This window comes from Vespa velutina, chromosome 2 (assembly GCF_912470025.1).
Source record: "Vespa velutina chromosome 2, iVesVel2.1, whole genome shotgun sequence".
NCBI classification, from domain to species: domain Eukaryota; kingdom Metazoa; phylum Arthropoda; class Insecta; order Hymenoptera; family Vespidae; genus Vespa; species Vespa velutina.
The window spans coordinates 6,736,756-6,762,979 of NC_062189.1; the positions used below are offsets into that span (position 1 = coordinate 6,736,756).

Here is a 26,224-nt window from a genome sequence, read left to right on the forward strand (position 1 = left end):
TGTTTATTTTGTTCCCAATAATTGACCATCGTAAATGCTAGAAAGATTCAAATTAGGAGTCCGAATAGACGTGATCTGCGATATGATTGTAAATATTGGTAAATATAATAGTATACTTTTAATAATTAGTAAATATTAATAAACCAAAGGAGTAATTGATTTAAGAATCGAATGATTATTGATAAAGATAATTTCTTCGAATTCTAATTGTTAAGATAATTCCTTTTTATCGCAATAGTTTAATTTTTGTTTTCCATTGGTTCATTTATCCTATCGCTCGACTTGATTTACAGCCGACGAGAATTGTCTATTTTTAAATGCATCGTAGTTCTCATAAAAACTATTTTATCGTTGAAAGGTTTGGCGAAAATTATCAGAGGCGAGCATCGTTCATGACATAAACTAACTTAGCCATCGGGTATTTCAGTACAGTCGACGTTACATACGTCGATATACATACATACGTCGATTGTAACGAACATACGTGTGTTCGTATGCTTCAATTAGAATTGAAAATCATTTCTAATTATAAATGAAATGAGGGAATCGATCTCGTTGTAAGGTCTTTCTATTATTCACAAAATTTTACCGTAAAAGAATTGGTCGAGCACAGTAAATTTCTCATTTTTTTGCTATTTTGAATGACATCGTCGACAATACGAGCTTTCAACTAGAATTCAGTAGAGACAAAAGGAGTGCGAGCAGGATTGCAGTTAGCTGTGGTTCGTCGTGCATCGATTCATTAAAATTCTCTCGCTTAACCCAGGAAGAAAGAAAAATAAAAAATAGAGTGAGCAATGAGCATGCATTCTCTTGCTAGATTACAACAAAGAAAATCATTGTAGGGATCATTTCTCATAAATCATAACGCAGTACGGATGCATCGGATTTTGAGAAAATAAATAATAAATATATATATATATATATATATATATATGTTATATATTTGTATTTGTATTTGCGACGAGGATCAACCAAAACAACTTTATAAAGATCACGGTCTTCTATCGTTGAAATGAATGTTCGACATTACATAGTGACAGTTCAGTATCAATATCGATGTTCATTTCTTTTCCACTTTTCTTTTCGTTCTATACAATCCATGAAAAAGAATGATTGATGTTCCCTTCACGAAACACAAAATTTATAAAGCATTATTGTTAAAATATCGTATGTACCGTATCAATGAGAGAAAGGGAGATAGAGAGTGACAATCTGAGTGTTTCATCGATTTAATCCATTAAATTTAGTCAGCTTGTATCGAAACAATGTGGCTTCCCTTTCCCACTAAATCAATAATCTCCCACCAGTTACGCGCATAAAATATTATCTTCGGTGCTCCGCTTTGGCCATGAGTGTCTTGCATGCAATTTCTCTGGATCAAGCCTTTCCTATCTCATTAATCTTTCAAAGCATGAATTGTCGTCGAACCTTCGCTTTTAATTGCACGAAATTCTTTTCGTTCTTAGATTCTGCGATATATTGATTATACGCACACAGACACACACAGACACATACACATATACTAGCTTCAAACTTTTTCCGTTTTTTTCTTTCTTTTCCTAACATTTTTGAAATTTGTATTCCTTAAGCAATATCAACTTGTCGGTATATATATATATTAGATAATATCTATCTATTTATGATCATTGTATTTATTATTTACATTTGACATTATTTCTAAATAAAAGACGTTCCTTTTTTCTTATGATAAGGATCGTCCAAAAAGATGCCAACTTTTATTCAACCATTTAAGTATTCTCTAGAGACTATCTTCAAATCACGTAAAATTCGATATATGTGATTTAAATCGACTGAATCTTCAGATTTATTTGTCGTATTAAGGTAGATCCTATAAAAAACAAGGAATCAGTGAGAACGAGTCAAGATATAACCTCGTACACTTTAACGATTACGAGATCGTGTTCGAAGTATAATACGACGACCATTACATTGTTTTCTCGTTTTCTTTTTTTTTTCTTTTTCGTTTTTGTTAGAAACCACCGTAATCGGCTCGACGACCGCAAAAGCTATCAGCGTACTGTGTTTCTTCTTTGTTTTGCATTACTTACGTATATACGGTAACACGGATATAAAAAGAAAAAAAGAAAAAAAGAAAAGAGAAAAGACCCAATGGCATGTATACCAAAAGCTACAAAGTTATTATCCTAGAGGCAGCCTTTATGGCGTCGGATCCTTTCGAAGGGAACGACCGACGAAAAATCGACTAGAAACAGAGCCAAACAAAAAGAGGGAATATAAAAAAGTAGACAAACGTCAAAAGATATAAAAGATAGGACAATGTTTCTAGACAGTTTACTTTGAAATCCTTCTTTTTTCTTTTTTTCGACGGTGCTTAAATCATTTCACACAAAAAGCAGACTTAAGTATCTCAATAAAAATAATATTTTTTTCGTCCTATTTCGACCTATCCATATCTTTCATATTATTAATCAATTTAATCTTTAATGTCCGTCTCCGAAAAGTGTTTCATGGATTTCATCCCGATGAAAGCGGATAGATTTAATTTATTTCATAAAATCATGATCACTCTTTTATTTCGTGATCCACTAAAAAGCTATGTCTTAATAAACGGTATCAACGATAATGAAAAGAACTCAGCTACGATATGGAAGGGTGAGGAAGGCTCCCAGAGAAATAATATACGAGTTGAAAGAGTTCGTATCTCGCAATAGATAGAAACGTCCAACCTAATTAACCTTTCCCGCTAGAGTAAACGAACCTCGAAGATTTTCATGCAATTCTATTCGAAAAGCATAACGCCCGGAGTCAGCTCGAAATTCTTGATGTCGGAGTGAGTCCAATCAATAGTGTTAAATGAATAGGAGATGCATTGGTTTGGATGTGGTTAGCGCACTATTCCATCGCTAAGGTGGATCGTTATCAGGATGGTTAGTGTTTAATTGAATACCTGTACTCTATTCGTCCAATCAATCCTATTGAATAAAAACGTTTTATTCTAGTCGGATTTTTATCAACTGACGCAATTAATATACAATATAATATATAATTGATATAGAATATTGTATATCCATTAGCCACAAGGTCTATCATAGAGTATTATATTCCTATTCTTTGATTAACTTTATTTGTAATCTTATTTGTAACATTTTAATTTAATTTTACTGATTTAAACGTTTCAATAGTAACAAACGAGAAAGTTGGTATTACCGTTTCTTTTCGTAGAATATGAAGCCGGAAAAGTTTGGTTATAAGTTTGTATGTCTTTTCACGGGAGAACATTTATGCCGTATGGCTTCGGCAAAAAGATGAAAGGATAACAAAGGGTAACATTAGTACAATGTTGTTAATTTCATTAGCGCTCTTGAATAACATGAAATGTTTTATTTAATTATACTCGATAGTGCTTTACATGCCAATGTGTTTATCAAACGTTTCACGTATTATTATATTGTAAACACTTACCGCAGTCGTAATTTAATGTTTCATATATATCTTCCAACAAGTTGTAGTTTTCTTCCGTGTTGACGTTATAAAGTAGCTTGTCTCTGAAACAAGTACAGATATTGTTCATTTTTGTAAATCTTTTTTTATAAATAAAATTACGATATTTTCATGCGCCTCGAGTTAATATAAATGTTATAATATAAATTATGAAAATAAGTAAGGGAAAGCTAATATTATAACTGGAAAAAGCTAGAAGACTAATGAAAAATTATTATGGAAACAAGATAAGATGAACATACTTACAGGGATGTAGAACTTGGAAGAGACACTTCGCTTTTGCTCAATAGGGCCTCCAAAGCTACGAAGATCACTTCATTCTGTAAAAAATAAATCGAACATTATTTTAATACATAATTAGAAAATTTATTTATTGTTTTTCTTTTTTTTTTTTTTAAATAATAGCTTTCGAGTCAATAGACGTTTCGTCTCGAAAAAAAAAAAAGAGAACAAGAACTATCTTGTAAAATTTCTAATCGTATTCGTGATATTTTTAATTTCTTTTTCAATGATATCGAAGATAAGCGTTCCATATTAAGTGCATGTTCTCTTTTAAACATAAAACATAATACATTCACTCTTTATAATTTTTTTTACAAGCGTTTGTACTTCTTTAAAGATTTGCTCTTTTGCGATTATGGAATTTCATCATCCTCCTAACATGAATCATACGAAATTTCGAGACAATAACTAAAAACTTTCATGATCCATCTTCGATAAACGAACATTTCCGACGTTTGAGAACATCATAGATCTTCCGAAAGTTCGGTAAATGTCTTAAAAATTTTATCTCTCCCCGAAGAATTATTGTTTCGTTCGATTCTTTTTACATTGTAATGCAATTTTTTCAGAAATGGAAATTTTCTTTTTTTTTTTTTTTGTTGAAAACTAATATATTTTTTATGATGATTTTTCTAATATCTCTTGAAAATTTTCGAATCCATAGAAATTAAATAATTTCCTGCTTCGATTGGATGCATCGAATTACATCAAATTGTCGTTCGACCCGCTTGAACGGAATTGTTTCGTCGATAGCCGACTAGAATCGAGTTAGGACGGGCATGATTGAAACGGCGAAGTTTAATATTAAGAGAACATTTGCATCTCTGCATTCGTTGAAAAGGAATTTATTTAAGCGTGTGATGCATTTTCAAGGAATGAGAAATCATTTTCATTCTTTTATAAAATATATTTCAATTTTTTTCTCTTCGTCTGATTAATCATGAATTTATGTCAAATAATAATTTCGTTATATTTATTAAGACAAATTTCATATATGTACTTGAAATACAAAAGTATTTCATAAGTTTTATTAACTATGTAATTATTCATATTTTAATGTTACAATGTTATTAAATTAGAATTGAATTAACATAGTAATGTTAATAGTAACTTGGTTTATTATTTCAGAGATTATTGATATCAATCATAGTATATATATATATATATATTTATGTGTGTGTGTGCGTGTGTATGCGTAAATAAAAAACAGATGTTACATTAGTGTTAATTCTATATAATCGACTTACATAACAAATTGCGAGGAAAACACGAAGAAAAGAAAAGTGTTATCACTTGAATCACTATTCGATTAGTGAGATAGAATGAAATTGCGAATAATAGGGTAAAGCTGTAAAAGCCTAGAATAGTCGATAAAAAGTGTGTCGGTTAGTAATCACACGCTTTGGAGATTCGATTGAGATCTACATATAGGATTGGAAAATCCACTGGAAATTTACCTTCTATATCTTCTAGTATGTCCTTCTGTCGACTTCATTTAATGAAAGTAAGAAATTTCCTTCGGGTTTTAATAGAAAATATTTTGAGAATATTCAAGATAATTACTTTTTCCAAGGTGAAAACTGTAGCAATTATTATGTTGAAGTTTTTTGCGGTTGGTTCGGAAATAATATTGTATATAAAAGATGGTCGAAGCTTTCATTATTGCTTGATCATAAGTTTAAAAGTATCTTTAAGTTATTGATATTTTCCAGACTATTATAATCAAATATCTGATAGATATTATTTTCAATAGATTATTGGGTTCATTAAAAATTATACATTTATACATAAGATATATAAAATTTTATATGTACATTTTTTAATTATATCTTACACTATATATTAAAATACATGTTCGATACTTAGATTTATACAAACAAAACGATGCAGATTTTAATTTATCATGAAATATGGAAAAAAAACACACAGAGTTTTTCAAATCCCAGCAAAAAATAAAAAAATAAAATCCCACTGCTGAAATTATTCACAGCGCGTTCGAATCGTTGCAAGTCAGCAATTGTAATCGCTTTGTTTCGTTAACAAACGCAACGTTGGTTCTGAAGCGTGCTATTAATGAACATTTGAAACGCATTGAGCAAACATTTTTTCTGAAAGAAAAAGTGGAATATAATAAGAGCATTCATTATATTGTATTCATAAAATATTTCGTTTGCTCTTCTGTCCGAAGCCACATTGAATTTGGCAAAGTCAAAGGCGTTTACTTGAATTCAATGTCTCGATAGTTGTGCTCCAATTGGTGGCCAAAATCGATAGAGGTGCCGTCGAAAAGAGAGGACGAGAGAGAAATAGAAGAGAAAGAGAGAAAGAGAGAGAGAGAGAGAGAGAGAGAGAGAGAGAGAGTTATAGAAGGTCATTCAAACTATTATTTCATAGAAAGTACAAATGTTTATAGAATATCAATGATTCTTCTAGAATCTTTAGGACATGGGAAACCAAAAGATGGATAATTAATCAAATATATTTCTTCGTTCACCTAACGATTTCACTCTTAATCATTCTCATTTGATGTAACTACATGTGATTTTGATTAATGATAATTTCATCAAATTTGATTGATTTCTATTAATCAAATAATCTATTCATTTCCATTCTCGTTTATCGCAAAATCAAGAGAATTTAATTAGAAGGAATACTTTTCTTGTTGATAAATGATTTGATATTAATAAATTATCTTGTTTAGTGGAAAACGAACAGTATGGCGTCATGGAGAAGTTTTTGAGTTAATCAAGTATGTCACGTTAAAGCGTATTATCTTCTTCTTTTTTTTTTTTAACATGGTTAACAATTTTATAGGAGAAGTTATAATCTTTATAATACACAATTTTCAGATTCTCTGTAACTTAAAGTTCGCTCGCTCGTGGTATCCATTCCGTTAAATTTTTTTTCCTAACAGTTAAGCGACCGCAAGACTTTCTGCATTGTTCAAAAATTCGTTTTACTTTTCGAGCGCGACAAGAGATCTTATAAACTTTGTTTCGGAATATATTTTTTTCGATTAGCGTGCTTTTACTTTAAGCCGCGATTAAATCTTTCTAACATATACCTATTTATATATTCATTATTTCATTGCATTGCATTGAAATTTTTAATGGAACTATATATATATATATATATATTTCAAGGGATCTTTATTTATTTCAAATTCCGTTTGAAACTTCTAGATAATGTATTTCGATCGAGTACCTACAAATAATCTCAGTTTCTCTTCTCTTCGACTAGATTCTTCCCTTTTACGGATATCGCGAAGTAGACGGGACTATTCGATGAGTATACGCTCACTCACCGAACACAATTTCCGTTGATTTGCCTAAATAACGAAGTTTCGAAAGGGCCGCCAGTTCGATTCGTAGGAATGTCGTTGGAGACAAAACGTGAAGCTGATAGCCCGAAACAGAAATGGTGAAGTTGCAGTTTCGTAACACGTCACTGTCAAGTTTTCCATCGATCGGTGTAACAATATTAGTTGCTGTACGAGTTTCATCTTTTTAAATTCCCCAGATTTTGCTATATCGTCAAAATCCTTTTACCTTTTCCCTTATTTTTTTATAGCAATACGGTTCAATTTTCGATGAATCGAGATAATATAAAGAAAAGTTAGAAGAAACTTATACGATAATAATGCGAAATGCGACGAACTATTCCTTCTGTTCGCTTTTGTCACAATCTTTCGATGACAAATATAATAGTATCAAACTCGTTCTTCTTCTTTCTTTTTCTTTTTCTTTCGAAGAACGTACTCAATGCTCGATTATTTATCACGAAAAGGATAGTGAATTATTAACGCTTCGTTGTTTGTCTTAAGATCAAATTCATGAATTAAATAGTTTTAGAAATAATACTTAACAATGTTAATATTATTATTTCAGAAATAATGTTTTTTTTTTTCTAACAATAAAATCATATATTAATTTGGATAACTTAAATCTTTTATAATATGTGATGTTAGTTATAAATACGATTTAGAAAAAAAAAATATATATATATATCCAATGTTCAATAGAAAAATATTATCTTTTTGCGTGATTGAGAAAATATTATCTTTTTTAGTTTTCTTTCTTTCTTTTCTCTAAATAATAATCAATGAAATCAAGATAAGCCTAGCCAATATCCATTTAAGATTTTTTCGGGATAAGACATGGTAGGTGAATATAACTTTAGAAAAATCTATTTGACAACAGATCTTTCTACTTTACAGCGAATCACGTATCCACTCAACGAATCTTTGTTCAATCTGAAGGAAAAGAGTCGAATTGCGAAAAGGATAAAAAGAGTTTCCACAAAGGAAGAACAGCAAATTTTTGCGACCTTTTCAAAGAGAATATATCGTTTGTCCCCGTTGTTTCATCTTACTTGATACTCTCTTCACGAGAACGTTGCAATCGATTTACTTTTATAACATACAAGGAAATTCGAACGGAATAGTTGAAATTTGAGAATCGTTAAACGAGGAAGAAAATGGTTTACGGCTATCAGTCTTGCGTTCTCAAGCCTTATACATAATACCTATCTACCTATCGGGAAATTCAATGAATTTCGTTGAAGCGTTCGACAGGTGGGAGATGCACCTACTCAGACATTTTTATGCATCATTGGATAGGACCGGCTATTGTATCTCACCGGAACTGTATGATTTTGGCATGAAACTTATGTGATACACCATCTTATCTCGCTTCGAGTTAACTTGAATATCGAATTTTTTCGTAAATAACGAAAAACTTTCGAGATTTAATAAATTTTCTTAAATTTTTATTGAACCGAGAAAAGAACGAAAATTAAATTCAATTTTTTGTATTTACATTATTCGGTAATAATAATAATAAGGCTTATAATAATAATCAAACTATCTCGCAGATCTCGCAGAAATTGATTTATTTATCGGATATATACGTTTCTTTCATGAATTATCGTATTTTTTAATTCTATGCTTTTGCATTTACTCGTTTTAATGCTATAAACTCGAAGAAGTTTATCGTTATTTTTATAGGATTTTAATAAGGAAGAAAATGGTTGTGGAAGTGAGGGAGCGGGTGTTTGGTTCAGAGAAAGAGAGAAAGGAGATAAGGGGAAAAAAGGGAAGAAAATGTAAAAGTGTTTGAAAAAAGAACGAGTAAGGCTTCGTGAAAAAGAAAGAGAAAAATTATATACGATTCGAGTGAATAAATCGTACGAATCGAAGGAAGGGAAAAGAATTTTTCCGAGATAGCCTTCTTCTGTTTACGGCTTACGTTTGAATTTAACGGCAAATGCATTACGACTTTGGCGATTAGCTCGGGCGGCAGAGAACCAGCGTTAAAGCGACGGAAGTATCGATCGGTACGTAACATTACCCTACGTTCATGTACCTCGTTCATTCGCATATAAGCTCATGAATACATACACATTTATACATAGATACGTACATGCATAGGGTTGTTTCCGGTATGCATTTGTAGGAATAGCCGTACGGAATTAGCGCTACTGTACGCCTACTGCGTTCTCTTATGTGAGATTCACAGTTTTCGAATTGTTGCGATTTATCCTTTTTCTTCCTATTGTATTTATATTTGTTTCTCTCTATCTCTCTCTCTCTCTCTCTCTCTCTAATGATTAGAAGGGAGGCTTACAGATTTAATATATTCAGTTAATACTTTAATCGTACTAACGAGCTATGAACAAGTTGAAACGAAAAAGGAGGATCGAATGAAAGGGACGATAATGAAAGGATGGGAAAGGAAAGAAAATTTTTTGAATTACCGAGGGTAGAAAAGAAAGAATGATAGCTTTGATTAGGGGAGGAAAAAACGTCGTTCTGCCATTGGTAACGATCCACAAATCCATTCGAACTTATCTTCTCTTCCGTTCCTTCCCTTTAATCCTTTAAATCCGTCGAAACTTACGGGGCGTCTATCCGTCGTTCGTATGACTTTCTACAATTTTTATTTTGGATTTACTTCTCCATAGACGAAATAAGGTTCCGTCGTGAAACGACGAGACATTTTGGAGTTTCCGTTTGATTAGAATACTGGATGAAAGGGAATTTCAATGGGATTATGTTAAAAATATCCTTTCTTTGAATCATCCGAGCAATAATCAACAATTTTAAGCATTAAAATAAAAACACGGACCGGACAATTTTATTACGATGATCTTTTCTTAACATTCTCTTATTCCTTTCCTTTTTTATGTATTTGTTTTCTTACCTCTCTCGCATTTAGTAGACATATATTTCGTTTTCCTTTCCTGAATATTATGTAACCAAATAGCTATATATATATCTCGAAATTCTACTTTCAAATATTCCTGTCTTTCGCCAAAAGAATTGCAAGAACAGGTAATAGTTATCAAAGTTACTACAGGAAACAAAAAACGCAAAGTAAGAAAATGACACTTTCAAATAATGTGACGTACGTTCTTTTCATTTCTTTTATGGTTAGGCTTAAGAATGGTCAGCATCTGTTCAATTACCAAATGCACCTTTTGGGCTTTGTAAAAAGAGAGAGAGAGAGATAGAGATAGAGATAGAGAGAGAGAGAGAGAGAGAGAGAGAGAGAGAGGTGACCTTTTTAAAATTTCATTACATAAGAAAATACTACACGGTAGTGGCTCTCTTGAGATTTTTAGCAAACAAATTCTTCTGCCTTTCTCTCGATTGCGTCGCTTCATTTTTCTCTCTCTCTTTCTTTCTCGATTGCGTTGCCTCCTTTTTCTCTTTTTCTCTTTCTCTCTCTCTATTTATCTATTTCTTTTATTTCCGTTTTGTTCTGCAGAAAGAACTAAACAATAAAGAAGGAAACCATGACGTACAAGCGGAAAATTAAACTTATCTCAGAATGCATTTAATTAAATTTCATCTATTTTTTTTTTTTTTTTTTAATCAGAGTATCTCTTTCTACTATATATTAAAAGTATACACAAGTATACTCCAATGATCGCTCTTTCTTTGGTATTTGATGAACATCTTAAATCTTGATCTCATCTTCCGGATATTAAGGATGTTTGCTCAAGATAATGCATTTCGTTGATCTTTAACCTCTTTCTGTCTTTTCATCATTGGATATCGAATGACGTTGTTAGATAATTTTCACGATATTATGAAAATTAAATGGATCTTATTATCTAGATCTTTATCACATTATAAAAGATATTTTTACGAAGATATTACTTTTACATATAAGTAAATGACTATTACAATATATTACATTGTATCCAATCTTATTTTATTTTCTAATAATTAATATATCAATTATTTGAAAATTCTAACGCAATAAATATTTCTTTCTCTTATAGATATAATATTCGTATAAACATGAATGATTTTTTGAAATTAATTTTATAAATATAATATTCACACCTAGATTATTGTTATCTCTTTAAAATTTATCCAATATTTATTTGAGATATAAATAATTTGACGTTAAAGTGTCTTAAAGTACGTGTCTCGAGAAAAGTATCCACCGTCTACACTCTTTTCCAAAATAGAATGCAACCAACGAGGCTAAGATAAGTGTTTACCTTATATATATATATATGTACATACTTATATAAATACATAGGTTTCTTTTTATTTCGCGTTACGAAGTAATATAACTCATACGTGTCGTCCATGAATACTCGTTGCATTTGTTCATTCACATTTCTTGGTTTATATTAGCCATGTAACAATTTGTCTCCAGAAAATTATGTGACTTTCTCTATTATTGTTAGGATCATAGCACTTTTTATTTGCTGTTATCTTTCTCGCTCTCTCGCTCTCTCTCTCTCTCTCTCTTTCTTTTTCTTTCTCTTTCTTCCTCTTTTGTTGCAGGTTTATAAAAGTTAGATCAAAAGAAAGATGAGGAAGATAGTTTTATGAAAATTAATCCTAAACATTACGAGCAGTATTGTATTAACATTACAAAAAAAAAATATATATATATATATAGTTATATACACACATACACATACACACACTCATATATATATATATATATATATATATATATTATAAAAATAATGTATATATATAAAAATAATGTATATATATATATATATATATATATATATATATATATATATATATATACATTATTTTTTATACATTATATATATATATATATTATTTTAGGAGATAGAAATTCACAGAATTACGCAATAATAAGAAGCTCTCATCTTCGTTTAAAACTGCGTTTAATGTGAATACTAGATAATACTATCAGCATTTTAATTTTCTGATTAAACCTTGTAGTAATTGCTTCCCCCATCGAGGATATTCCGTCGATTTTACAAACGAGTAGATAGAACGAAACGTGATTATTCGATAAAGCCTGGCCAAACGTTAATTTACGAACGGCAGAATAAACGGAATGGAATTTGTTCTACTGTCCGCCTGAGAGTTATATGTAGTAATTCCCATTTGGATCAAGCATTTCCTATAATTAATATATATGAATTCATAAAAAATCTGATTGATCATGCCGATATATTATTATAATACTCCGTTATGTGAAATAATCAAGACATTTTCAAATCTTCTTCCTTTAGAAATAACCAAAGCGATGATATATTAAGGAAGACAAATTCAATATCGGCATTCTAGTTCGAAGTTCATGGTATCATTGTCAAAGGGTCGAAGTTAGTATTCTCGCTACGATATGGATGTTCTGAGCGTCTATGAAACTGAATTAAGATGCAGTACTATGTCTTGTCAAAGGTACAAGAAAAGTGATTTAACTATTCCTCGGTATGCTTTGAAGTATATTTTAAATGATCACTAGAATTTCATAAACTTGTGTTCAAGTACATTGCTTTATTGTATTGATAAGATTAGATCGCTCAACAGATTCTATATACAGGGAATGAATAAACAATAAATTCGTTAATTCGACTATTAAATCTATAATATATTAATGTCATCCTTGTTCCGTACAAATTTATTTTGACCCTAAAATCTTTTGAATAATTTTCATCTCATCTCATCATTTAATTTACGTAAGTATATTTTAGATTTGTGCAAGATAGAATGTTATTGCGCTTTCAAAGAATCAGTATAGTTTCCCTATTTGGCCTAGCCTATATATATATATATATATATATATATATGGGAGTAGAAACTATAATAGAAACGGCACATTGTGCTTCTGTTACGAAGCAATCTTGTGTACCAAACCGTCTGTCGGACTAATTGCTCTCGACCCTTTTAGTCCAAGGCTATGCCGGATTTTCCTCAATGAGAGCTTTTTAGCTCGGATATCGAAAACATCGATTCTTTGAAAAGAAATATTATGACTACTACGTGTGTACGATTAATCTATAAAATGCATACTTCATTAAACGCATTCTTTCGAGTATTTAAAAAATTTCCTTTTGTATCGAATAGCTCGCTTTATTAATATTTCTTTTTCTCTTAATTGCAGGTAAAAGAAAAATATGGTGAAACAATTCGATAAAAAAAAAAAAAAAATAGGATCATAAGCAACTTCGTAAAATTATAATCGTTCTTGAATTACCTCGAACGAACCTTCGTACTTTATTTTTAATTTAGATTCTGAGTTATATAGGATAGTTTGCTTTTCATACGGAAAATGTAGTATGGAAAAGTAAACATGATAGAAGTTTATCTTAAATATGGTAAAAAACTAGGGTAAGCTTATACATTAAGCTCTTGCACATTTACTCACGTTAATAATTCAAGATTAATAGAATATCTATAAAAACGTATCATCAACTAATAAACAGGGTTATCTATGTATATTATTCGTTCTCTGATTTGTTATTCTCATATCGACGGATACATGTTTACATAATGTCACGTAGACACTATTTTCGAATCGACCTCATCGACACATAGCAAACATCCTCTTTGCTTCCAATATTAACATCGCACACAGAACTAAAAGCGATCTATCACCTTTATTAAGAACGTTATAAGCATGTTGGATGCAAAACCTTATTTATTAGATATACCTACTTTACATGGTGAAAGAATAAAAAGAAAAGGGAAAAAAGAGAGAGAGAGAGAGAGAGAGAGAGAGAGAGACAGAGAGAGAGAGAGAGAGAGAGAGAGAGAGAGAGAGAAGATTCATGGAAAAAGGTAAACATAAATTTTACCTATTAAATATTTCAAAGCATATTTATAACATTGATGATCGATTAGCGAATGGAAAAAAGAAAACAAAAAAAGAAAAGACGGATACACCGATGTTAACGAAGTTCTTTAAAAAGCACGTCAATTTTGTTAATATTTTTACAAGGACGTCGTCTTTAAGATGAGAGTGATCTCTTTTAAAAAAAAAAAAACTCGTCTACTTAGTTATACAGGACGAAAATAATTGAAATAAAAAGACGAGTACTGTCTTGTGTTGCCTCGATACGAAATTAATTATTTAATACACAAGAAATTAAAAGTTAGTCGCTCGATACGGTTAGTGAGAAATCGAAGCCGAAAGTCGGTCAGCAAAGGTTCTCGTGGAACGCATTAAAAGCACGAAAAAAACTGGTCAAATACATAGTAGTTACTCGATTTTTTCTTTATGTTCATACAAACGAATGAAAATTTTAAGATAAGCGTATCCACCGTTAAGGAAAACGACAATTTTTGAAAATCCTACTACTTCGAGATTAATCAAAAACTTTTTCTTTTTTTACTCTCTCTCTCTTTCTCTCTCTTTCTCTCTCTCTCTCTCTCTTTCTCTTTTTTATTTTCTTTCTTTCTTTCTTTTCTATTCTTTGTTAACAAAAAACTCGGAGACACATGTTAGGTGATACTATCGTTGGTAGATGTATGCCTACATACGTACATACGTAATATGTATATATGTATATACGTATATATGTATGATTTATGTACGTGAAATCCTTTCAAAGCCTTCCAACATACTGAAACATTAATCATTCGACTCTTCTCTTTCTCCCAGACATTCGAGAGTAAAGCTACCGGCGACATCGTGGCATTTTGCTCACGCTCTAATTTAAATATTTTCGCTCAGCCCTTTAAATTCATCTTTCTATACCTAGACGTCCTTGTATGGGAATATATGGGCGGTAATATATATTTTGAAAAATTCGTCTGTATTTTTTATTCGGATTTTGTATATTCTGTCGACACGCGTTTCTTCTTCTTTTTTTTTTTTTTTTAGAAAGAATAGTTTCATTTGTACATTAGTTTTTGCTATCTCGCGATTGACATGTATGTACTTACATCATTGACGTCGTCTGTGTCGTTGACGTAGACGATGAAAACGACGAAGACGGCTCAACAGGTATCACAGATTACATTTCGTTCCGCCCATTGAAAACGACTCCCTCTCTCGCCCAACCGTTCCTTCCTCGCTGTTCCTTTTTGTGATCGTTTGAGGAGAAGACAGTCGTAACAACGTAGGGAGAAGGCAAAAGTGTTAAAGACATAGAGAAAGAGGAAGTCGCATGTTGTACGCTTCTCTTGCGTACACGGCTTAATGTCTTAACGGATTTGCCCTTTGTGTTATCGTCTTAAGCTGCGGATTTACCTTTTCTCAACTGTTTCATCTATAATCCTCTGTAGTAGATTAATACTGTCTTCTGAGATTCATCGATAACTGATTTCAAGATAGATACTTTCAACTTTTTTTATTCATTTACTTTGAGAACATCCCTTGAATATTTTCGATAATAAAATAATCCATTGTTTAATATTCATTAATTCAAATATTAACAATATTTGAGATTAATTTCACTTCTTTTTTCTCTTCTTTTTTCTTTTTTCTTTTTCTTCTGGAAAAATTTCAGAATTTTTTTATACAACGTCAAAGGAACGATATCGTCTTTGTTGGTAACGCGTTCTATTCTCAACAAAGTAGAGGCTTGAAAATCGTCTCATGATAGTCGATACCGCGTTCTACCTCCGTGTAAAGCAACTTCAGAATTCGTTGCCTCTTTCTTTTTATCGAAAGAGTAAAAGGAAAGGAAGAAAAAAAAACAAAAAGAAAGAAGTTCGTGATGGACAATGAAAGATGGTTGAGTATAAAAAAAGAATGAAAAAAATTATCGTACACTGGTAGTCAATAACGGTTCACCAGTCGATTTTCCGCCGATAGAAAAAGTTAATTTTCATCAATTTCATCCGATAGAATGAAGAATAACATTCGATTACGTATTAGAAATGTATTTATAGGTATTTCAAACATGATAATTACTTCGAAGCAAATTAAAGTCCAATGAATTATTATTTAATTCATGTAAATGTTTTTCTACTAAATGCAATCGTTAATAGAATTATTAATTTTAAAGCATAAATTTTTAAACAATCAAAATAAATACCAACTCATCCGTGTATATGGTAAAACGCATCATACCTTTGTCGAATATTTATAATAACATTTACGCTGCACACTTATATTATTTTACAATGAAAATATAATAATTTATAGTAGATGAAAAACGAAACTGTTTTTTTTTTCTTTTCTTTCCTAGTGCAAAATTGATTAATACGTTATTATTGACTGCCAATGTATGTAACTACGTTTATCGTATCGCTTCCATTTCATTTCTTTGACAGAGAAGGAACAAACTTGAGTTTTCGTTATGCTCTTGGCAATTGTTTCACGCGAAGTCGAGAAAACTCGGAGCTTGTTGTTCTGCTGGAGACACTTCGCTGAACGTTGGAATATTTTAGCGAGTTTCATCGACTCTATTTCGTTAATGCTTCGGGTAATTGGCTTTATGAAAATGTTAACGGTATCTCATAAAACGTATACTAGCGGCACGTAATAGTATACGTGTGCGAAAAAGAACACGGTTGAAAATGCAATTTGAAGCGTATAATTTTCGATAAAATTTAACGTTAGAATATACATACACACACACACACACACATACACACACACACACACACACACACATATATATACATATACATATATACAGATTCTATTGTGTATTGTTAAAACGCGAAGAGCACAAACGAAAAAGCCATTATGTTATTTTTATATGAATTTTGCAATATACTCTCATATGCAAATATAATTGGAATACGCAGAGGCTATCGTTTTTGTCTGTTTACGATGCACAAGGGTTACGATGAGTTTTCATTATTCTTGGAATATGTTCAAAATATTAAATATTACAATGCATTTCAATCGATATTGCAGCATGAGCCATTTGATATGATGATTCGTAATAAAAGAATATCTATCAAATATTAAATGCTATATTGATCTTCCCAAGAAGAAATGATATATTGAAACGACGTTCTCTTTTTATCGTATTCTTTTTCCATTCGGATTATATTGATTGTAAGTAAGTAAAGTCACTAACGAAAGAGAATGCAAATAAGAGATAAAAAAGGGGGGTGACAATTGAGCGACAGGTGAAGCTTCAGTCGAGTCGCATTAGGATCGAGAAAAAAGCTAGTTTTTATCGTAATAATATACCGATGGGTTTGTCAGGACGAGGACCGCGGCTCTGAGGTGCTTCAGATTAAGCGTTTGTGTGTCCTCGATGTCGTCATTGTCCTCTGCTAGAAGAGAGCAGGCTATTTGTACAGAGGACTGCCTGGAGGGTTTGCTTCTATCCTCAGAAATTCTCGTCGACTTGCTAACGGCCCGTTCGTCGTCCGACGGCTCGATCTCCGTGGTGTGTGCTCTTGAGAATGGACATGCCATTTTGAAGGATAGAATTGGATTACCGATCAAAAAGGGTATGTCCGTTGTTCGATGCTGATGACGAACGTCGGCCGTTAATTATCTCGTGACATGCCACGTGCCACGACGCGTTTATCGCCGGTCAGCTGTTCCACGATAACTTTACACGCCTCCACCACTACCAGCAGCTTCACTACCACCACCACTATCAGCAGCAGTAGCACCGCCACCACTACCACCACCACCACCACCACCACCACTACTACCACTACCACCGCTACTACCACTGCCACCACCACCGCCACCGGCGCTGTCTCTAGACTCTACTCACCCCTCTCACTTCAGTTTTCTTTCCGCGCCTTCCTCGATTTTATCGCTTTACCTATCAGTTTCTACTCCTCTCACATCGCGTTCCCCAACGCTACCAGCAATATCACCTCTGAAACGATTCTCTCCACCTTCAAAATACTTTTCATCTTTCTCAATATCGGCATAGTTTTTTCCTCGATTCTAAACTTATTCATTTAAAATCGACGTGGTTATATTTCCCTTTCAAGATAATTCCAAAGAGAAACAGAAACTGAGAATTTGTGTTTATACTTCAAAGCTGTTAGTTATTACCGCAACGCGATTAGTACTCCTTAGAGCATCTATCTTGCAGACCACAGCCTGATTCGACGTCGTGCACGCGGTTTCACGCTAACCACTAAACTCGTGGTCTCTTTGTATACTCGGCTAACCGTTCCCTCCTTTTCAATTCTCAATTGCTCCTCTTATTCTCCTTTCATAGCGTTTCGAGGGTCATCAGAATCGAGATAGTGTCCGTTTAAAAGGAACTATGAACGCTGAAATGACGCGCTTTCAATCGACGAAATGATGACTATTGAAAGTGCTGCAGGGTTGACGCGTCGTTGTCGGGATGGAGGTTAGAATGTCTATGGTACGTGCCGCGTACAATGTCGTGTCGGAGCGCGTAGCGCCATACTGCTCGCGAATTGACCGAGGCGCAACGAACAGCACAGACTCGGTCGCGTTCGGCGATGCTCCAAAGGGTAGGGGAGGAACGCGGGGTGAATGGTTGGCCAAGGGAGTTCGGGGGTGCGGGCTGCTAGCGAGGTGAACAGTGGTGGTGAGACGCCTGCGCTCGTCCGTGTTTTCAGACTCGCGCTTTTACATCCACCCACTCTTCTTTCCCTCTCTCTCCCTCTTTCTTTCTCTGTCTCTCTTTCTTTCTCTTTTTCTTTTTTTTCCTTTACATTTTTTTTCCTTGTTGCTTTCTTCCCAGACGAAAATCTATCCATTTGCCTCAGACTATTCTCTTTCTTTCATCCTAACTGACCTGCTCCTACCTGCTCCTTTCACCCCAATTTATACTCGTACGTTCCATATTCTTTAATATCTTCCTACCCTTTCTTATCTTACTCTCTCGTTCAGAAATAGAAGACCGACTACATAAAACAACCCTTCGATCTACAGAGGCGGCAATGTAAGCAGAGCCTTGTCTGCTATACGGTTCAAAGGTTTCTCAAGGTTTTCCCTTCGAAAGTTGAGCTTCCTTTCGTTCTAGATTTCTTCACCGAGCAACGTGGGTATTGTAAAAACGAAAGGATGTCATTTCTCTTTACTCGTACTTTTTCTTTCCCTTTTTCTTTTCCCATGAGAGTGTTTGTCGGTTTTCTTTCTTACGTCGATTAGATATCGTAGTTACGCGAACTTTCTTCTATCAGGATTTAGTTTCTAACTTCTTGAATTGTCAGACGTGTCTTGAAGTTACCCGATTGAAAGATCGATTTCGAAGGAACGCGAAATTGCTTTGAATCGTGACCAACGCAGCCTATTACATGTTTTCCGAAATAAAACATTTTTCTTTTTTTGAGCGTGTGATCAAAACAATTTTTTTAAAGCAAAAATATTTTTTTTCCTCTTTTCTATATCGGTATCTTGAAGTCAAATTTTCTCGGATCTATGATCACACTTTAACGTGAACTTTCAACCGATCGAAATCGTTTGATTCCTGTTCTATTTTACGGTCATATCTTAGAGAGTAGATCTTTTGTTAAGAGTGCAGTCTTGACAAGGAATCGATCGGTGCTAATTAGTAACTCGTATTTTTTCTTTTTATTCATTCTTCTTTGGGGAGCTAGCTAGCCTAATAATTAGAATCTTTGGGGAAATTCTGAAAAGATCGTTCCTAAATCTTCCATCGAGAACGATAATAAAGATAATTAGACACTATTCGTATTTCTTTTTATTACCAGTGGCAGATCATCAGAATTATTTTAAAGGATAGTTATGCGTTTTTGAACGAGAAATGTTAACTTTCTGAGTCAAGCTTAGCAGCTTGTAATTTTCTGCAGTAAATATCTATTCGATTGGATCACGCGATAGGTGATGGGATGTCGGATAAGAGTCTAATATAAGCTAAAATCAAGTGTTCAAAAAGTGTGTATATATATATATATATACCTTTTACCTTTCGAATAATCGATTAGAATAAGTATATGTATAATAAAGCTATGTAGAGTGCCTTGCCATATACATTAATGAGCAACGAATAAAGGACTCATGTTATGGCATCTTATATAAGTAACAAATAAATAGGTAACAGCTTTTGTTTTAAAATTTTTTGTAACTATCATTAATATTTTATAAATTATTGAAAGTTGTTAATAATTGCTATGAAAATGATAAAGCGAAGAATATCGGTGTCGAGATATCTTTCAAATAATAATTACGTTGATATTTTATCAAAGTTCAACGAGGAAGCTGACTTCGGTATAATTAAAAAAGAAGTATGCAAGAAAGTTGAAGTTATTAAAGAATTGATTGATAGTCATATAATTAAATATTAATTATAAAATATATATGATATGGAACATATATATATACATGATATAGATACATTTTTATTTTTTTCTTTATCAATGCTAATTCGAATTTGTACAAAAAGAAAATTTAATTAAATATTAAAACGTTTTATGTCAAAGTTTAATATTTTGTAAATTATGTATATCATACATTATGTATTTATGAAATTTATTTAGCAACTTTATGAAACTTTAATAGGAGAATGTGTGTGTAGAAAACTAACTCTGATATTTGGATCATTTTTCTAAGGTAAATATGTAATTGTAACATAATATTGCTTGTGTAGTTTTTTAATCAACTTACAAATTTTAATCAGAACTTTGTATGCCAATAAGATATATATGTATATATATCATACATTTTTCGTATTATATAATATTATCTAGAATCTTATTTGTTCATTAAGCTTGTCGTCGATTAGATAATTTATTATCTATATAACTATAAAGCGTCAAATGTATTATTTTGTACATTGTGATTATTATTTATTAATATTTCTATTATTTGTTAAATATACTTTTTACATCGACACGTTTAAAGGAATATTGTACACAACGTTATCAGTGTTGCAGTCATTCATGTTTGATATATCAATATTTTGAGAAATCAATAATTCGTGATATTTGGTTTTCATGTAATGAGTTCTTCTATGTTTACGCATCTGGATATATAACGATAATATTATAGGAATATTCATGTGCAGTATTGCGTTTTACTATTTTTATTTTTGTTTTCTTTTCACAAAGAACAAGGAAGAACTCCAGACTATTTCAGTTACGTGAGTTGCATGAGAGAATATTTTCGTTACATTCACTGGCAGTAATCTTTTCGTTTGACTGCGTATTAAAAGGATTGCATTTTCGTCTCGACACAATGGAAAGTGTGTGAAGCTCGGAAGTTAAAGCCTATCTTTTGCTTTCTACTCATGTCACGTCCTCGTCTCATAGATATAGAAAATCAATGATAGAAGAAGACATATCAGCATACATTTTATTTCATTCATATAGAGAATAGAATAGTAAATAATTATTGTAAACATAATGACATATTTATATATCCAATTATGATAATATTTTATCGATAGATTTCTCTCCGAAATTACGATGGATCAGTATAATAGTATGTAACTACGTTCGTGAAGAGAGTTATTTTTTTCATTGAAAAAAAAAAAAAAAAAAAAAAAAAAAAAAACAAAATATCTTGAAAATTTTAAGTCAGTCATCAACAGTATATTGACGTATATATTATATGACATAACTATATATTATATTAACAGAGTGTTGACATAGTGTATTATATTATGTATATACGCGTCATACGTGGAACAAACGAACGAATGTAATATGAGATAATTAAAGGTTAATACGGCCTCATCTTATTTTTCTTTTTAAAAATTGTTACGTTTCGTTCACAAAGTTTTATCAGTTTCTTTGTTTTTTTCTTTCCTCACTGAGATGACTCGAAACAGTAGAATCGAGTGTAATGGTGATAGCCTTTGTGTAGCGATATTCTCCCGTTTCTTTTTCAGCTCGTTCCATTCGAACTGTACTTTCTATAGTTAGGTTGTAGTAATATCGAAGATTCTGTTAGAATCAAAGACGAACTTTTCTAGGTGAGAATAAGCTTTCAATATCGCTTTCAATCGTACAATAGTAGATTAAAAGAAAAAAAATGAAACATTTTTGAATATAATACTTAATTAGAAAAGAATAAATAACAGAAATAAAAATTTCCATAAGAAATAAACAGAAATTTCTGTTTGGAAAAATATTGACACCTTTCTTATATCAAAGTAAAAATGAAATCTTTAAAAGAATATTTCTGTTGAATCGGCAGGATCATTAAGTATTAAAAAGTGGATCTGTCTTATTCGCGAATAATATTGGATGAAAATAAATAATATACGTTTCTTCGAGAATTGAATAAAGCTTTATCTTCTTTTTATGGTATAGGGAGGATGTTTTAAAATGTTTGCCACCATGGATTGGTAATTTAATATTTATTGTTAGTAACTGTATTCAGCGCAATTTCCAATGCATAGAAAGTGTCACATTTATTCTAGGCTTTCGATCTAATGTAAGGTAACAATTCTTTAGAAGAGAGAGAAAGCTCCCTGAAAGGGCATAACATAAATATAAATCTGGCTTCTATTTCGTTACTTATTTTTCTATTTCAGACGTAACATTGTGCTCGTGAAATTTACAGCTATAGAGAATTTATCGACTTTGCAACTGTCTCGGTGGAACTTGTGAACTTTTAACGACTTCGAAGTTTTCACGGAGAAAATTTTAAATGCACGATGCAATGCCACGGTTGTCACGCTTTCACTTTGCTGATCTCTTAATTTTCGTCGGTGAAAACAACTAACGGAAGGAAGAAAGAAATGATTAACACAATAGAGCAATGGCTACACGCGAAATAAAATTTTTCCAGTCGAATCACGTATATGCTTACTTCGTGATTAGACGATATTCTATTTGTATTCTCAATGAAATTGTTAGACGTACAATTAAATGATTTTAAGAACGGAAGTTTCTTATTACGTAGAAAATCTTTTATGCGTATTTTGTTCTCTGTTATATTTGTCATATTCGCCTTTATCTCGAGAGTACATATACATGTATTATAAATATACAAATTTATATATTATACATACCTGCAATATATAAGAACATAACATTAGTATTAATGATGCAACGTAAAATCATCTCGATTGAAATTGACAAGATCGATGGCCTCGAAGCTCTTGTTGGAAATAAAAAATAAAAAAAAGATAAATGGAATTAAACGATTTTCGAGGCGAAGACACTTGAACGGACGGAATGAACGCGCTCGTAAATTCGAGTCGAGCGATGGCAGACTTGTCGTCCATTTTAATTGGAAGCACTAGAGCACCGATTTACGAAGTGGTACCTTCCATTTGCTCGATTAATTTCATCGGCTGCGTAGGAAATTTCATTTTGATGTTCGAACGTATTATGGTGTCGACGATTATTGCTCAGGATTTGTATATTTTGCAAAATTTCAATATGAATACGTATGTAAATCATTTGTAAAATTATTTATTAATAATACGTTGATATACGTTTCTTACATTATAATAGTCCATCACTTAAAAATCTTCACGAATTATGAATAAAATTTTTTTTCGATTCTTTTTCTCGTTAAAATTTAATTCTATTTTCTAATTAACAGTTTGAATAATTAGTATGATCCCAAGGAATATATTTTTTGCTCTTTGGAAAACTAATATTCGCGATTCCCTATAAGAAATTCACATAAAGGCGATTGTTTTCTCTAGAGCGCAAACATGATTAACTTAGAAACTTTGTAAACGTAGAAGTAAAACTTAGTACGATTAAAGGGGTAAAGGAAGTACTTTTAGTTTGATACGAACGTTTGGATAATTTCGGTACTAAAACTCGTAATACACAGCTATCTTTTCTAAAGCAACTTCATCCTTTTATCATATTTCCATGTAATAAATATTTTTCTACTTTACTATTCTAATTAAAAATTATAGATTCTTTTGGTCACTTTTTTTATTTCATTTCTTTAATCTGTAGCAACGAAAAATTGATGATCATCGTTACAAGCGTTATTTAATGTAAATGAAAATATCGTTTCGTTGTTAGTCGTTAAAGTAAAAAAAAGTAGATGATGGCAGAGTTTTAAAACAATTACAAGCATAATTATGTATTGCAATTTTTCTTAATAATAAATCGATATAATAACTTGTGACAAAGATAGAATTCTCTTTTATGTTAATAATTCGATGGTAACATATCATGATTTCTTTTTCAGATATATAATAAAAATTTCAAATAAACAAAAAAAAATCATCCTTTTTTGATATTTTGTAGTTGTTGTCATTTTGAAAAAAATCTTATGAATGGTTTATGCGCTACAAGTCTTGAACGATCCATCTAATAAACATGTAAGGTTTATGCTTTTCGACTTGATATATGTGGTATCTGTGTGTATGTATACGTACGTGATATTTACCCGTAAAAATGGTATAGGGTCCTTTCGTAGATAAAGTAGTTTGTTCCGCAATTTCTATAATATTTCTCCGTTCATATTGGAGAGATCCATTTTGTGGCGTTTCATATCAGTGTCCATCATGTAAATACATACAGTCTATTATTTGATGAAATCCATTATGGCTTTTCTCTTTTCGATCGTTCCCACACAAATAATCGATAGATACCATAGCGAGCAGACGTTTAACAGAGACAATGGATTATATCGAAAAGCCTCTGGCGATGTTTAAATAATTGTTTGATCATTGGCGACTTGCCAAACGATCGAGATACCGTTCGATCGTCGCGATCGTTTAATCGTCATTCTGTTCTCGTCCTCCGACGTGTAGCATTCGAAAGAGTTAGAAAATATTCTGTCTGAAAAAAAAAAAAGAATAGAATGGGAAAAGAAACGTACATAGGTTCTTCGATATAGGAAATTTGCCTTCTTTATTAAACGAATAGTTGGCAATAAAAACGTGATACGAGACATCGTTTAATTTACATCGTTCGCGATTCCGCGAAATAGCTTTATCATATTTTAGTTCTCTTATCTTGCGGTATTATTTATCTACTTACCACGTTAACGGAGCTTCTCAAGTTTAATCGCTTCAATGATTCATAAGGGAACGCTTTATATAACGATTAAATTCTTTTAAATTTCGATATCTGTAATAAGTTTTAATCTTCGAACAAAACGACTTACATATGTACAGTTTTCCCTTATAAGTTTGTAATAAATTTACTTATTGCTATGACGACTCGAGAAATTTAATTTTGTTAAGGGGATCGTTTTGTGTTTTACTCGTTTTTATGATGGTGATTAAACCGATGAAAATTGTTGGTTTATTGCCGATTTTATTGTTCTTCGTTAGGGTTAAAAGTTCAGGGACGTCATTGTGTCGAAAGATTTTTTATGAAGATTTCTGGAGAACTTTTAATACATTATCTCATCTTTTCGAATTTTAATGTTAAATCTTGTATGATTCTTTTAAGAAATTCCAGGACAGATATTTAAAGTTTTACGCGTTGATGGGTGTACCTACGTACACTACTTGGTGAATATCGACTCGGAGAAGTCTCAATGTTTATTCATAAAAAAGTCAACCGATGTTTATTCATAAGATGAGAGAAGAAAGCGGAGTAGAAAGGGATTTAAATGTCAGTGCACGTAGAAGTTGGAGTATCTTACAACGGTAGACAGTTTGTTCGAAGGTGTCTACTTAACATTAAATACGTGACAGGTTGGCTTCTTTAATAATTAATATTAATTTTGAATAGTAGATGTGTTATATCACACATGATGAATTATTTGTCAAAAATTCAATTTATAATTTTTTATTCAAACACTATAATTTTTTCAATGTATTGTAATAAAAAATTACATTAACGTATCTAATATTTTCAACGTCTGTTCATAAATAAATATAGATTTTCCATTGATATGTATTGAAAATCGTTTTCAGATCAATCATGCTATAACTGACATATTTGGAACATCTCGGGTTTTAGATTTCGAACCTATGTATGATATGCAAATTGTAGCTTATACGTGATCCGCTTGAAATTAAAACTTTTATTTTATTCGTTCCCATACCGGGACATTTTTTTTTATATTATTATTATTTTATATGAACACTTACGCACGTGCTAGAGAATGTTTTAGAACAATTTGTCTTTTCATTCGTAGAAATAAATTCTATATTATCAAGCAAATAATTTTTGTATGTTTGCATGTTTCTATATTCGTTGTGATTTGTGATTTATAATTTTGATCGAGATTGTGATAGTGATTGTGATTTGTGATTTGTGATTTGTGATTTGTGATTTGTGATTTGTGATTTGTGATTTGTGATTTGTGATTTGTGATTTGTGATTTGTTTATAATTCAATGTGAACTTTTTATTTGTGAACAATTTATAATCCAGATTTTAAAATATCCATATATCTTGGTCAGTGTAAATTTCGTTG

The 26,224-nt window shown here is 31.7% G+C and overlaps 2 protein-coding genes across 2 annotated transcripts in view; both read right to left on the reverse strand.

Annotated features, from left to right (window-relative positions):
• Positions 1 to 18,376, reverse strand: part of LOC124957667 (head-specific guanylate cyclase) — a 28,072-nt gene extending 9,696 nt beyond the window's left edge. The window contains exons 1-3 of the mRNA XM_047514797.1: positions 17,154 to 18,376; positions 3,733 to 3,806; positions 3,448 to 3,530 (exon numbers count right to left, since the gene is read on the reverse strand). Of these exons, the coding sequence (XP_047370753.1) occupies positions 3,448 to 3,530; positions 3,733 to 3,806; positions 17,154 to 17,384 (388 nt within the window). The 5' untranslated portion in view covers positions 17,385 to 18,376. The remainder of the gene's footprint in view (positions 1 to 3,447; positions 3,531 to 3,732; positions 3,807 to 17,153) is intronic.
• Positions 18,377 to 24,011: 5,635 nt separating this feature from the next.
• Positions 24,012 to 26,224, reverse strand: part of LOC124957676 (adenylate kinase 7-like) — a 77,021-nt gene continuing 74,808 nt past the window's right edge. Inside the window, exons 4-5 of the mRNA XM_047514828.1 lie at positions 24,237 to 24,631; positions 24,012 to 24,157 (exon numbers count right to left, since the gene is read on the reverse strand). Coding sequence (XP_047370784.1) covers positions 24,575 to 24,631 — 57 coding nt within the window. The 3' untranslated portion in view covers positions 24,012 to 24,157; positions 24,237 to 24,574. The remainder of the gene's footprint in view (positions 24,158 to 24,236; positions 24,632 to 26,224) is intronic.